At 48.3% G+C, this 15,940-nt stretch overlaps 2 protein-coding genes across 2 annotated transcripts; one reads left to right on the forward strand and one right to left on the reverse strand.

Moving 5' to 3' along the window:
* Window positions 1-180: 180 nt before the first annotated feature.
* Window positions 181-3,471, forward strand: ETH_00002005 (uncharacterized protein; the record flags this gene model as incomplete). The annotated part of the gene is made up of 1 exon (XM_013372744.1): window positions 181-3,471. One exon carries the CDS (start codon window positions 181-183, stop codon window positions 3,469-3,471), a length of 3,291 nt encoding a protein of 1,096 aa, XP_013228198.1.
* A 965-nt stretch (window positions 3,472-4,436) lies between these two features.
* On the reverse strand, window positions 4,437-7,583 carry ETH_00002010 (vacuolar protein sorting 26, putative; the record flags this gene model as incomplete). Its single annotated transcript, XM_013372745.1, has 8 exons — window positions 4,437-4,615; window positions 4,898-4,966; window positions 5,229-5,385; window positions 5,716-5,794; window positions 6,145-6,340; window positions 6,932-7,028; window positions 7,248-7,361; window positions 7,581-7,583. The coding sequence occupies 8 exons, from the start codon at window positions 7,581-7,583 to the stop codon at window positions 4,437-4,439; spliced, it is 894 nt and encodes a 297-aa protein (XP_013228199.1).
* Between the last annotated feature and the right edge of the window lie 8,357 nt (window positions 7,584-15,940).

Genomic DNA, 15,940 nt, shown 5'->3' on the forward strand with positions numbered 1-15,940 from the left:
GCAAAAGTGTTTTGACATAAACGTGATCACTGTTTCTCCAACGGCTAAGGCCCCTGGCTTGACCGACCTCACACTCCACAACTACTTCGAAGGTCCACTTGTTTTGGGACGCTCACAGCCTGTAAGTGTAGGAGCCCTCACAAAGCCACATTCTCTTGTCCACCTTCGAATTTTCCAAAGATGGCGCGACGTGTGATAAGGATATCTTGCTGCTGCCCGAGCGCGAAGCTAAGAGTTTTTCCAGCTCTCTTTTTTGTACTCGGCGGAGTGCTCTGCCAAGTGCAAGTCAGCTTCAGCGCGCTTGCTCCCTCACAGACCAGCAGACGCTCCCAGGATTTCCAGTATCACTCCACGTCGAGCTCGTTTGAAGGAGGGACAACCGGAAGAGGACGAAGCGAATACCGGACATCGCCCAACACGTACATTATCTCTTCACAAGACAGGACAGAGGAACAAGATACGCTCCGAAAGGCACTACTGCAGGAGCAATTAGCCCAGCACTTGCGATCTATCGAGCTACCAAGGAGCCATGCTTCTTCTTTGTCTCACAGTGCAGCAGCAACGACGACAGCAAGCCGCAATCAGCAGAGGCCAGCAGCAGTAGACAGTGCAGTCCCTGGAAGGTCCACAGCTCCAGACAGCTACGAGCAAAACTACATCGAGCGTGAGCCACAGTCCACACCGATATCACAGGCAGACTTGGAAGCACTGCAAGAAGCTTTAGAGGCCCACTTAGAGGAGCAGCTTGCAAGAGCAAGGCTGGAAGGCGCAAGGATGGAGAGGGAGCGGCTCGAGATGGAGGCAAACCGTGAAAGATTACAAGCATCTCAACGAGAACGACAAGATGTGAAGCCGGCATCGCGAGAGACAGTACAGCGAGGGCGCGTCGAAAGGCAAATCCGAGGCTCAAATTTGGCCGCTCATCTGCCGCAAGACACAAGGCCTCGTTCAACAGATGAACAAGATCAACTTAGGCGATCAAGAGGTCAACAAGAAGAAACGATAGATACAGCTAGGATAGACAGACAGAGGCCCATTACCCAACAGGCCCGTCAAACTTTACCATCCACAGATGGACAACGCTTGGAGAGTGTCAGACTTGATGAAGAGGCACAAGAACGCGCAAGGAGACAGAGAGATCAAGAAGCCCGAGAAAGGGAAATAATTCTTCAGCAGAATCGCGAGGCAGTCAGGATAAGCAGGCTGCGCTCAGTTGGTGACAGGGCCAGGAGAGAAGAACACGAAAACGCAACGCGAGACAGGCAACGCCTGGAATCAGAGCAACGAGAACGCGAACGGATGGATGGTCGACTAACCATGGAACAGCAGATTGCCAGGGAAGTAGAACGTGCTGAACCAGCCCACCAGGGTCGTCTGGATCGTGATGTGGGGAATCAAGCTCAGCACGCTCTTGATCGTGTTCAAGACCACGCTAGCAGACAGCAGAGCAGTGGACGTCTCGACAGTGGGTTGTTAGACGATATCGTAACAAGAATAGCTCGGCTGAGGAGCTACACGCAGCAGCGGGACCAGTTGCAGCAAGGACCCGGCAGACAAGATCGAGACAGAGGACAGACGCAGCAAGTAGTAAGTAATGTTCGTGAAGATAACATTGTAGAAGACATTGAAAGCTTGTGGGAATCAGTCAATACAATTCTGCCTAGCACACGCAACAGAAGCAACCTACAGGGAGGAGTAGCCCAGCAGCCTGCTAGCGGAACAAGAATCAATGGCGGAGTAACTACTCTCCAGGAGGTGACAGCAAATGCAGGAGCAAGGCAGCCAATTCACACGGACTACAGAGAGCCGTCACCGCGCCTGCAGGATGCACCCACGATCCATTTGGGGCCCTTACCCAGCACTGCACGAGCGCAACCGATACCTCCGCCGCTCGTAGCTTCGAATGGCGGCATAATTCCCTCCATTCCAGCTCTAGCTCCTATGAATAGTGGACTCCGCACTGAACCAGGAAGCCCGCCTGGTGGAGGATTCAATTTGCGCAACTACAGAAATAGCAACCTCACGATTTCCACGCCCAGCGAAGCCTCAGCTCGTCTTCTTTCTCTTGCTGAAAGCATGGAATCAGAAGTAAGAGATGAGGGCAAAGGCACTGACAAAACTGACCTGAAGAGCGGTGAAAACCAAGGCGTGTCCATCGGTGATGGCATCAACGGTGACTCCGTTTCGGAAACCAACGATGGTCACACACCTCCTTCATTTGATGTCTCTCGCACACAATCTCCTTCACTTCGCCCTCAGTCAGAGGTACAAAAGGTTCCAGAAAACAATTTTCAAAGCGATACAAGCAGTGAAGGTCATCAGGAGATCACAGCGAATTCTGGGGAACCTGAAGAACCATCAGCCACGGGGCGTCAGGAAATGCAGCAGCCTTCCAACCCTCAAAAATCACAGCTTGTCGCCATGGAAAACGAACTCTCTAAGGCAGGAGCGCTGCCTGAATGGGCGAAGCTGGCCACACTTGAGGAGAGTCAAGAAGAGCTAAATAACTGGATGAAGAAGGTGCTTCAGAATATCAACCGAAATGACAGCATTGCATCTCTTGCTTCCCTGGTTGGACATATGAATGAACAGGCTGCCCTAATGCAGGATGCCAACCTTACCAAACAACAAAGTATGCCCGTAGCGGAATCCGCTAGAAACGCAGATACCACAGCAGGAACAGGTCAAGAATCGTCCAAAGCAACAGCACCTGCCCAAGAAGATGGTGCAATGTCGGTCGGTATTGATATCGGCAAGAGCAGTGCTTTGCGCTCACTGGCTGGCATCAGGAAAAGAACAAGGTATCATAGTCAAGACAGCAATGAGTCTTTTGCGGATGCAGAAGAGGACTTAACTAATGAATTTCCTGTTGTTCAGCTCAGCACTTCGTCGTCACGCGCACCTCCCCCCGGACCACAGGTGCCGTGGTCAGGGGCTTTGCGACCTAGCGCGACAAGCGGCGATTCAGCTGGCCGCCATCGGGCTAGCGATGGTGCAGACTATCCAAACACGCCGTACAGGACCTACATGTACTACCCCGACCCTTTTAGCAGTCCTTATAGCACCCATTCCTACAGGGAGGATTATGGGACGACGTACAATAATTTGTACTACCACGACGTCTCCCCCAAGAAAGTTTTGAGCTGGCGGGAGTATATGAGGCGGAAAGAGGAAAAGAGAGCACAGGAACAGCGGCAGGCAGAAGAACGGAGGGAGCCTACTATTGGTGTCATAGAGACAGCGAGTACCCAAGAACTCGGGATCATCCCACCCGTAGGCCGCAGAAGTGGTATACGCTCATCTTATAGCACCTCATCCTCTCAGCGCCAGCGCAGCTCCACGTCACAAGCGACCAGTTTGGCTACGCCCACAGCATCTCAGAGCTCGTTGAGTCGAACCCGCGTTTCCTTTACCCCGTACAGCTCGATTAGTGCCACACAGAGCGCCTCTACGCCAACACGCCGCTACTGAGTGACAAGCAAAAGCTGCAATCATCTGTGTCGGGTTGGGAGCTATAACTTGCACCAGTCCGTTCGAAGCTGCCAAAACTCTAGGAAGACTGACGCAAGTGTTAACTTATTCTTCGGCAGAGTTGCGAGCTACAGGCAACAAGGGCCTCGCTCGCAGGGCCTTCTCCTCGCTTGGCAGCGCCACTGAACTTGTCATATCTTTCTCACGACGCTGCGCGTTTCAAAGCTATTGAAAGCGCTTCTTAATAGAAAGGGGACTATAAGTGCGCTTCTCTATGGACTTCAGTCACCCAGCGTTGCCTACTGACTCTCAAGGCCAACTTCTGTGCTGCTGTGCACGCTAGGCTCAGGGATTTCCACTTTGCAACTGAAACGCTAATGGCTTTTAAGCCGTTGCATATTCTACACCAGCTTTAAACGCCGCGATATCAAATAAAGCCTGCTTCATAATTGGCTGTCACTGGCCGGACTGAGCAACTAACTAAAGCCGTCCTCTTAGTTCAATCGCGTGGTTTCACAGTCTGCAGCGCAGAAGAGGCCAAGTGCTATTATACGAAGACTAACGAAGCAAGCGAACCGATTACGGTTGTGAAGAAAACAGCCTTGCATACTGGGTTAAAGATCGTTGTCAAACGCATGCAAATTTCAAGCAAAGCTAGATACATCTAGGATGTGGCATTTTCACAGGCGCTCCTGTAACTGACAGAGCAGCAGACAGCTCTTTGCACTGCATTGCCTCGAGCGTCGCGTTGGCTGACTGAAACGCCACGTAAAAGGATATATTTCGCTCACACTGCTGAGAAAGCTGCCTGTAGGTACGTTGCGCTCCCTTAGCCTATCTTCTTACGCCATAGGATAATCTCCTGCTTTTTGAAATACCTACAAGCAAATGAACCACACTGAAGAACAGACACGCTGAAAGGAGCCAACAGGGGAAGGAAGCCCTGTTGATGCGTTCCAGACAAACTAAAAGGCCACAGGCAGGCCCAAGAGACCATGTTTCATGTCTATGGCTTGCCTTCGGTCTTCTTCATCTACAAGAACCAGGTTCAAGAAGTACCGAACTGAAAATTTGTTTTGGACATTCTTGTATGTTGGAGTGAGATCCAATCCACTTAGATAGAGCCTCACAGGTATGCACTCCGCTGCAACCACAGAAAATATACAAGCTGCAACCACAGAAAATATACAACGCTACGGCGATGTCATTTCTCCTTTAGGCAATAAACGCAATACAAAATAGACACTTTTTTCCTGCAACTGGATATCAACAGCAAACTGCGTCAGTTCAGAAACAAACCAAAAAACCTATTCATAGAGCCAGCAGGACCCCAGTTCTCGGGTAGACAGCCAAAGACAAGCACGCATTGCTCGGCAACCTGTGCAGCAATTGCCGAAAGGCAAATCGTCATATGCTGTAGACGCACATCGTATAGGGGCACCGTCCATTATTTCGAATTTGGAAAGAGTCTCTGAGTCTGTCACAGCCGCGGCTCCTGTACAAACAGAAGTAAAGCAATTTCCACAGATTAAGCGTCACTGGACTCGATCAGGTACAATGGAAAGCTCAGACAAACCGCGCAAAGGCCAGTTAGGATAAGAGGCGAAGACGAGACCTCTGGAAAGCACTAACGCGACACAATATACGTCACTACTGTGGTGTCCATATGCCTCAGCAAATTCCCTGCACTTTCCCCCTTTTAAAACCTGGAACAGCTGGCGATGCTTCCGGTACTGTCAAGATTCGTGCGAACGCACCATTCCCTGCAGTTTCTGTCTTGATTATATCGAGTTGCATGTCTTTAATCTTAATCCGGACAAGGACAAAATAGACCTTGCCAATGACAACATCTTTTAGGTGATATCGGCTCTTGTCAAATTCAAATTCTATATGCAGGCAGTCCTCAATGCCGACCTAATCCAAACAGAGAAGGGCCCACACACAAGACTGAATCAGATGCGGTAAAGAAGCTAACCACTGCGTCTCTGCCGCATGCCCAGGCAGATCTAAGCAACCAAATGCACAAAAGCACACTCCACAATTTCCGGTTCAAGTACCCCATAACCAGCCGCATTTTAGTCCGAACGTATGCCTGCCTTGCATTTTTTTCCCTGGACAGTTTTATAGGAATTCCTCCGTGTATCATTCATACCCACTCCTCATTCACTTATTTCTGGGCGAAAAAGCTCACATGTACCATAACTAAATTTAATGTGCACTTATGCAAATGTACTTCGGGCTGACCTCCATCTTGATTGAATTCTTTATCTCAGGAGGCGGTCCAACATTTTGCACGACAAAGTCATGCTCCTTGACAATGCTGCTGTGACAGACGCAAGGTAAACGTTCGATGAAAGAAAGCTCAGTGACTAGAAAAAATAATAAGCAGAAGACACAACACATCGCAAAGTGATTAAGAAAAGGAGGTCTTAGCAGCATACCAGGGACACTTAGAACACCCAAAACGATTAAACGCTAACGAACTAACTCACACAAGCATGCACATGCTTCACCGAGTTAATTAAGGGCTCAGTCAAGTATGGCCTCAAACAAACATATGGAGGGATCAAATGAAGGTCATGTGCCGCACGCATACGTAGGCGGAATCATGTGTAAACTTGTGCATGCGTGCATGTTGTGAGTGAATGGCACAAACACGGAAAGGAGGCCCACCTTGCGTAATTTCGGTGTATGGTGAGCCGAACAAAATATCTAAGGCGGACGTTAATTCCAGAGTACGTCTCGTGGGCTTTATCAACAGCGTTGAATTTGAATTTATATTTTTTACTTTCAAGTAACAGGCCAGGAGGCTCTAAGTCTTTTGATATTGAAAAAAAGTCATACGTGCTGCTCCTGTCGTAGAGCATGTCTGCAGCAAATGTCGCAATCAAAGAAATAAACGCGTAGTTGACATGTCTGACTTTCTGGGTAGAAGACTTGATCTTGAATTTTAGGGCCAACCATACATGCATATATATGCAACAGAGCTTCCTTATACAACTGACTTGTTGAACCAAACAAGTCGTATGTGTGCACATATTTACGTGTGGTTGCTGCTTGTGCGCCTGAGACAATATGCTTCATACAATCCCATAAGCAATAAAATGACACACATCAATTTACCGGCTCATGCACATGTGCATGTCATGCCCAATTATGCATAAAAACGTGACCACACAGGAATGCATCTTCACACGAGCACTTGCCCCAATGTGAAGATAAGGGCAGTCTATTCTTGAGGGTGACGAACTGCGTCGCCCACCTGCAAGAAGCGAATGAAACAACTCATTATGGTAGATCGCTTGGCTTGTTCATCAGACGTTGCTATTGTACACAGATAACACAGATATCCGTGTCGACACTGGTTACGTAGACAACCGTACTTGGCGGAAAGTGGGAAGACAAGGAAACACAATCATTACAAATATTTGGATTATAGCTTTCTCTAGTTGAAACTCACCAACTTGGCCCACTAGTTCCACTTTAATACCATTATGCTCTAGTTTTTTTCCCGTCTTCAAGTTCAACAATGCAACGCCGCTGACGTCTTCCACATCCTGAAGCAATTCCACGCAATACAGAGTGGACAGCTTTTAGCGTAGGGTGCGCCATTTCGAGTACCAGCACAAAGACATGAGCCATGAGGAAACACAGCCGCCCATACTGAGCACCCTGAGTGCCATGTGAAGCAACGCGGCGAATTAACCGTAGCATAAAATAAAAAGCAGGGAACTACGGTAAGTTGGACCAGCGGTAGTGCGCTTTGCTCAACTTACACTATAAATTGGCAGTTTCTCTCCCTTTTTCTCCTTCGATAACCAAGTGCATTTCCGTCCCTCTCTGTCCAGCGAAATGTCCACTGAACAAGAAGAACCGAAGAATGTTGACAGCTGCACGCGGCATACAACAGGAAAGCAGATAAAAGCTTGTGGAGCCACCAAGCAATACTGGCAACCAAAACACGCTGGCGCTATGAATACGGCAATTAAGACGGTCAGCCTGCAACACCGGGACCCCCTTAGCAGTACGTTCTTTGTTTTCACTGTTTAAAATGTGGTCGAGACGGACGTCTGTGATGATAAGGATGATAAATTACCGCATGTTCCTACCATTTTCTCCTCAGGGTCCTCTGTTCATCCAGAGACCCTAATCGTTGAAGGGATCTTCGGGAACCTCAGAGAAAGGTAATCTTCTTGTTAAGCTCTGTGCTGGGGATTTCTCAGACATAAGAAGAAATTACATGTGGCGTGAAACTCTACATGCAACTCAGAGGCCTCGCCTCAAGCCTCGCCTCTGTTGGCGTGCTCAATTACTGTTGATGCGCGTTTGCACACCCTGTAGCGGATCCCGTCTGAATCCAGCTCGGAACAGCACCGCTGCTGGTATATTTTGGAGGAACATATAGAGGCCAGTACTTCATGAGACCTCAACTGTCACCTTGGCAGCAGCTGACTTCATGGGACACCCTCGTTTCCGAAGCATGTGTCGCAGTTGGACTATTTTACTTCAAATAAACACTCAAGATAATGGGAGGGCTTCAAAGATGTGTGAAATATTGCTGAACTTGCGTGTGTTTCCTACGGCTGAACTGACCATGCGCCGCCGCGATCCGCCCGTGCCGCTGCAATTATTGTTTGCTCGAGTTCCCTCACCTAGTTGCAATCCATCAAAAGTAGACTTCGATAGACTAAAACACGATACTGATTTAATGCCAATAGAGATAAACTCAGCCCGGATTGTTCCAGGTCCTGCGCTGTCGGCCTTCCCTCAACAGCCTGCCGCGCAGCTGCTCGCGGGGCCCCCCCGCCTTCATCTGGTAATACAGAAAGTACATCACTCGTTAATACGTCGCAGCACATTTATTTTCTTGATATAACCTATGCCAACAAAGCCTGTCTCACGGATTACCTAGGCTCCTCGGACAGCCCCCGCTCCCGACCAGCATTTTCAGCCCAAGCAAAAGCCGTTGTGCCCCTTTCAAAATAGTGAATAAATCCAAAAATAAGCGATACAACATTCACTGCCATTTATATTTTATGTTAGTAGTACCAAATGACTCCCATATGTGGGAGTTTTGTAGGAAGCTCAACAGCTGCTAATGCCTCTAACGACCAAGAAGAAAACTCGTTTCTTTCGGAATATTTGGGAACAACGCTGCACTAAAAACAAAGTGCACAGACCGAAGTTATGAGATAGGCCTGCGGGGCTATAGGCCCTTGAAAGTGCAAGAAGAGAAGGACGTATCTGGCTGCACAGGCACAAGTACGCGAGAACTAAATTCCACGAATACCGTTCACCATCAGCAGCATCAAATCTATGGTTTTCAAGAGTAGCAATTTTGGGTAAAAAAACCTTGCTTCAATAACAACCTGCGTTCACGTGAGTTCGCTTATACATAAGGCCAAGCTGGTCTGCCTGCTTTTCTGCGAAAGCCAGTTCACTGAGGAATTCACAATACATTTCTATATTCCTAATTTTTTAATGACAAAAAAGAGAATTAACGAATAAACTGTGTATATGTCGATGTGCCAGGAACCCTGCGAACGAATAAAATGGATTTGATTTCACGAACGTTGGTGATAACAAGCTTAGTGTGTACACTACAAGTACACCACCCCTACACTAAGTTACTAGCCTTCAAAGCAGTTTGCACGCCAATGGCGTGCCAGGCCCTATCAGAAAGTTCTGCGAGCTTTTAGGTAGCACCTATTATAGCGAGCGCAAAACGTAGGAAATGTTGGAAGAAGTTTGCCAAGAAAATGGGCTGACCACGGCCACAAACTTGGAAACTCGAGCGGGAATAATGAGGGGAGAACGGCGGCGCGAACGATTTACCCCAATAACGGGTCTCGGGATCTTCGCCACATCCCCGAGCATCAATCCCAATGTAGCATTAGCTTAGCAGCAGTGCAAGTGCATCTTAAGCAGTTGCTACGCATTATCAAAGATTGCTTTGAGGCGGGAATTGAGTGACGATGAATGTGACCGTCTCCTGACGAGGAGCACTTTCAGCGCACTACAGCGTTGGTTTTACGGTCACAGAGGCACGTGATTTATTCGTAAAGACCTTCTGAAATTCAACATCCTTAAAGACATGCTTATGTTAAACCTTCAATGCTTACCACTTTTTGCACGAATGGTGGCTTCGCTCCTCCCCACCACCCCTCCAGTGGAGGACCTTCACCGTTCTCTCTCCTCAGTACCAACCTTAGCAGGCTATACTAATTTTGGTAGTTACAACTGTTTGCTCGTTTTCATTTGCAGCAGGCTCCTGAGGTCATTCGCCTCATTTGTAGTCGGCAAAGCACAGCTCGGTTTACACTTATTTCGCCTGTTTTGGCTCCATAGAGTCATAACTACCACTACTTATTAGGGACACAGTTTCAGAATTGAAATGGCCCAGAAAAGCTCATCTGTCTCCGTCATATGCTTCTTTAGGGCGTGCGCTACATTTCAGCTTTAACACCTGTTGCCAGCTTGAAGGGCTCTATGATGTCGAAAAATGAAGGATCGTATAATCGATTAATAGCTGCTTAAATCGTCCTACAGCGTGGGTTTGAAGTCATCCGCTGAAAAGTGGTGCCTTTTCTTGTGGTATCAACAAGTGGGCGGGGAACACCTGCAAAGTCAGGAATATGCGGCAGTGCCTAACAGCACCTTGAGACAGCCGTACCTACTTCTCGTTACGTAGCATCTCCGCGTCCGAGTATCATGTATGTACTGCGCATGACTACAATGTCGACCGAGTGCAGCCCATAAGACTGGAAGATAGAAAGTCCATAGCTAAAGAAACCTGGGTCTTGGAGCAGACTTACACTAGGGTATTTGACTAGACGGCCAGGGATTAGGGCTAGCCGTGCCACCAATGCAGCGTGCAGGGACACACGCATGCCGAGGCACACCGAAGGCGTCAGAGAGGCTGGAAGAAAGATATATTTGATTTCTTCGCATTTTAGGGGTCCGTCTGGGTTCCTTGAAGATATACAGGTCTGAAAGTACTTGAGTAGCCAGATGGGGAATCATGTAGGAGTGAGGCCAGGCCGTGCACACAACTTGTTAGCTAGAGGCATACTATCTTCAAATCTAATGGCTTGGCCGAGATTTTGGTGCGGTCTTGTTCTAAAAACTTGAGCTTGCGATGTTTGCGGAAGAATTCTCACTTGAGGAAGGCGCTGAGCACCTGCTGGAGAGATTTGGCTTTTGTGGACAGAGCTGAGCTACGTAGCAAAACATCGCCAAGGTAGGAAATGACAACCTGGCCTAGAAAATGTTGTAGATAAGTCAGAATAGTAGCTTGAAAGATAGCAGGGGACCCTTGAGGCCAAGGGGCACAACCGTACACTTGGATAATGCCAAGAGTGAGCGGACTTCATTCTTTCGTGAGTCTTCTATTTGCATTTGACAGCAGCCCACTTCAAAATCCAACGTGAAGAAATGCTTGACCTCCACCATAATTTTTTGAATAGCTAGATTAGAGGGCAGGGGAAGGTCAGGAATGATTTTAAACGTTTAATGCCTGATAGTGGATAATCATAGGAATTTTTCCGACTTCTGAGCCATCTTTTGGTTTGTTAACCATGCTAGTTGGGAAGCAGCTAAAGAAATATGCCGTTGCTATCCATAAATGAACTAACAACCACGTTTTTACTTGCTAATGGAATACGAAATAATCCAATTGCATCCTGTGCGTCGGCGCCTTGGTCGGGTGTTTGCATGGCACAAGTAAGATTCGATTGTCATCTGAACGACTCGGTGACAGCTCTGCAGCTAAGGTGTCAGGCAACGTTGCTTGACATTCTTTTGCATCCTGAGTATCCACGCTTCATCTGACAATATCCAGCTGTTGAACTCCGTGTAGTCCAGTGTGGAGGTGGACCATGGTCCATGGTGGCTCTTCCTCGTCAACAGCACCTTGTGCGTAAACACCGGAATTAAGATACTGGCATGGCCTGTAACAGTTTGACTACTGCACTGCATCCACAAAGTATACAGGGGAGGTGCTTGAAGCTCTTCAGATACGCAAGTGATGGTTTGATTTCTACCGCCCGGTAGAGCCAGTGTGATTTTGAACCCCTGTAGCGCATTTGGTAGTTTGCCTTGCTAGCGCTGTGGCCTTGGCTTTGCGGCGTGCTGTGTACCTGTTGGCAGCGGGGCAAAGAAGTGGAACCGCCTCTGCCACTTATTGAGCAAACAAGCCATAGACTTGCTTTGCTGGGGTCTGCGCTCGCGCTTTCTGTGGAGGTTTGTCATGATCCTTCATGTCTTATGTCCTTCTGATTGGTGGATCGCACCATCGATGCTAAGGTAGGCCGGCAGCGCATCGAACTGAAGCTACCATTCCACCATATGTTCTGTCACCTAGTCTGCTCTTTGGACAATGTCATAATGTATAATACCCACGAGGTAGTCCACCACTAGAAATCCATTCCCGAACTGCAGAGATAGCCCCGTCACCAGGCTGTTGGTATGTAGCAGTTCTGTATCTGCAACGGTGAATCGGAAAACCTTATGCAGGCGATCTACACATAGTTCTAGCCACTCGGCTGTGGTCCAGCAAATGAATTTGTGCTATGCATCTGCGTCCAGAAACGTTTCATACTCGTGCTGAAGTGTCTCAAAAGCAAGCATAGCGGCATTTTGTGCACAGCAGAGTAGCCTCTAACATTGATCTGCCGACTCTGATTGCAATTTCTCAACCCGCGATTGCCGTGAAGCTTTACATCACCGTCGGGAGCCTCAGCAATTCGTCTGCTTTGTCGCCCTCCTTAGCCCGCAGCAGCAAGTTCCACGTCTCGTGAGCTCTCTTCCTCCCCTTCTAGGTATAGCTGCTGTAGCCTCTAAATATATGGCACCTCCTTTCACTTGCTTCGGAAGCCTGTTCTTTCAACCCGGGGAGATTTCGATGGCATTTGGCGCTATGGCGACCACACACAGCAACCCTTCACCATGTCGTTTGAGCCTAGGAAGTTCTCCTCCCACCACTCCTAGACGTACCGCTTTCATGGTACTCTTGGTATCCCTGATCATGGGGACTGTAAGTACAGCTATGAGCATCGTACGCTTTTTCTGGTCTGGTTGGAGTGGCACAATCCGTAACGTAATGGTTCTCACCCGTGCAACTCCTGCAAGTTTAGCCTGACCTCCAAGCATTCATATCCCACGAGGAGAGACTTTTGACCCAAGTTCGTCCGGCCCGTACACTCAGAATACAGCATGACTTCTGCGGCTCCCATCGAAGAGCGGCGTGCTATCCAAGCAGTACCCCACAAGACCCGATGCAGGCATCTCATGCCGTCTCGCAACAGAGTCAGACAAGTATTTCTGGTGGTTTCCCTGCCACAGACTACCTGCAGTTTGCCGAATATGGGCCGTCTGGCAAGTAGGGCAGAAGCAGAGGAGGGTGTCACACTTTACTCCTTCCCAGTCCTTCATTTTCTCTCCCTTGTTTAAGTTGCTCCGGTGCATGAGTGTATTGCTTTCTAAATACTCCAGTAGCTCGCTTTCCAAGCAGCGCCTGTCCAAACGCTTCTCCGTAAATCGCGCTTCGGATACTCTCTCGTTGATGTTTCCTGTAATAGAGGCTGCGATGAAAGTAGCTTACGTCGCTTCACAGTCAAGCGAGGAAGGCAGCCCAACGGCTGGTTCACCTCATGCTTCGACACGTAAATCTCCCTGGCTCAGCCCATTTGCTCATGGCGCTTAACCCATCCCTCTGCATGATCGCTGTGGTGTTGTGGCGAGCCCAAGTTGTTGGTTACCGTACTTCCCACTGCTGTTTCTGGCTTTGCGGCCAACGTTGAATATTCTGGTAAATGTAGGGTCGTGTGCATATTATGCGGCCTTTCGGCCGCTCCGTCGCTAGCGCTTCCAGCATGCTAGATGCTAGGGGTTCCTGGGCTCAAAAGTGGCGCAGTCGGCAGGATGCGTAGTGACAGCTACAAAAGAGTACCTCGGAACAGCCTTGAGACTGCGGTAAACGCCTCTCTCTTGTTCGGGCTACACAGGTTTATACCTATGGCTACTTACTGAAATCATGTAGAGTATTGAAAAGTACAAACAGCATCATTATAAGTCCCGAATAATAGGACCACCTGTCTTTTGCTGAAGCTTCTCATTCGCTGAGTATACATGTGACACAGCACAGCTTCAGCTGCGCTTGCCAGCTCCAAACGGTGGCCTTAACTGCAGATCACTCCACTGCTTGCCTTTCACTGTTCATTAGGTCAATTTACATACTTTTAAATATGTTATGGTGAAGGCCATTTCTGGGGACCGCTTTAGGGCAACACACTAGGAATCATCAAAGTAGCAAAAACGGCATCACTAAAAGCAATAGTTGCAGCATCAGCAGCAGCATTGGACGCACGAGTAGCGACAAGCACAACTGCTAGATAATGATAGCCAGCCTGACAAGCTTCTACACGCCTGACAAGCTTCTACAAGGAACAGCATTGGGGGAAAGCACATATGCCTCTTAGACACCGAAAGTTTGACGGCGCTATGAAATGCAAACAACAGAATGAACAGTAGGCGACAGCGTACAACGCAGCACTAAAATAATGAGGACAATAAGGAGCAATGCTCAGCGTTACAATGTAGCTCAGAAATGGCCTCCAGAGTCACAATACAGAGTATGTAGATTGACGCAATAACTAAATGTAATGAACATGCAAAGAAAACTAAGTATCTGGCTATCAAACCCAGTGTGCTCTATAGTCGGACAGACGACCTCCGATTAATGCTGTGGACGCTATGCCTAGCAGAAAAAGCCGTGGATTTCTATAGGCCAGTGCCACTAAAGAAGGCAGTGAGATGATCTGTCGGTATCTTGCTCTTTGTTGATAACTTTATGCTACGGACAGAGTCTATTCGCTTGAAAAAGCGAATGTTCTTGAATTACCTGCTTGCCTGGGACGTGCCGATGACTCGTCTTGGGGTGTCCGCAGTACTGGCGTCTGATAAGGGGCCCCAGTTTGTAGCAGCGACGTTGCAGTATTGCTCTGAATACTTCAAAGCGCAAATTACAGACGTGCTCCATAATACGATTTCTGCAGTTCCCTTAAGTGCATGGACTTAAGGCTGCTTTGCCAGTACAGCTCCACATGTCTGCACTGCAGCAAGAAATTGTGTCTGAATGCTGCTTATGTTGGCTCCGGCAAGCTGCGACCGACTACGAGGCTCAGCTCAACGTGAAAACTGAGGAACAGAAAATTCTAAAAGCTTGCCCCACACAGGGGCCTGTGGGAGCTCTTTGAGTGGTCAAACTAGCACAGCATGAAAACGCAATCTATTCATCCAGCCAACTTGTATAGCACTGTGGATGATGGTCAGAAGCTTGACTGGCAGGGCAACATATGGAAACTGACTCCTCAGAACAGATAAATATGGCGCAGGATGAGCCCACATTTTAGAAATTTATATCAGAGATGCATAGACGGGTGGAAATATAGCCTGTACTTATTCCCAGGCTCGTCACTGCCACACCTGTTGAATACCAGGTGAACTCCCGCCTTCAATACGTCTCTAGGCTACCAAAAGGCGCAAGCTTGTCACAAGAGACTTGTCATCACTTTGATTTGAATGGCTTGCAATTTTGGCCAATTCTCGCGAATCTGAAATCAATCAGCTGATGAAATCTGCTACCGCTCACCTGGAGCCAACAGCAGGAAGATGCAAAAAGCCTCGCAGCACGGCGTGGAAATGAAAAATGATTTATGCATGAGGGGAAGGTGAAAAAACTAAGTCGTCTTTGGTGGAAGCAATTTTAGCATTCACGGTTAGAATCCAGCGGCGCTTGACTAGAACAGTTTACAGGTTCTGTGGTTTTCTGACCTCTCAGGCGCCTAGACATATAAGGACACATGACAGATCATATTACTTAATGAATAAGTGGGTCAGCTGTAGCTCTAGCCTGCGGGCTCCTCTAGCCTCTGCAATAAAGCAGCAGTCATCCCACAAGGAGGACGGGCATCACAAAGAGGAATACTGATCGCCTGACGTCAACAACTTTGCAACCCCCACAGAGTCGTGCAGTCTACCGTATTTACTATGAAGTGTGTCAAAAACTTGTGTTAATGAAATAAAACCCATAGTTGGTGGTCAAGTTCCTTGCTTACTCCTACACTCAAACTGCACCGTTGCGCAACTGGCTCCAACCTTCCATGCTCCCTAAAACCCAACTTGCAGGTTAGTTTCTTGTATACCAGAACATTATTTTAATGACTACGCTTCGTGGCAGTGCACTTGTCTTCAGCCCACGTGAGCTCCTTTAGAACGTGCAGCTGGCAAGCGTTACTACAACAGTTCATTAGTAACATGGCCGCGCTCACTAAGACATTTGCCGCAGATGCACAAAATTGGATTCTCCGACTTCTGATCTACCCTAAACTCTCAGTATTTGAAGAGCGGCAGGTTAGCATGCATGCGGGGCAGCAGCGTGGAAGGCGTGAGCGCAACTTCACAAAGCAAA

The sequence above is a fragment of the Eimeria tenella genome, genomic scaffold (assembly GCF_000499545.2).
Source record: "Eimeria tenella Houghton genomic scaffold, Eth_scaff106, whole genome shotgun sequence".
Lineage (NCBI taxonomy): Eukaryota > Apicomplexa > Conoidasida > Eucoccidiorida > Eimeriidae > Eimeria > Eimeria tenella.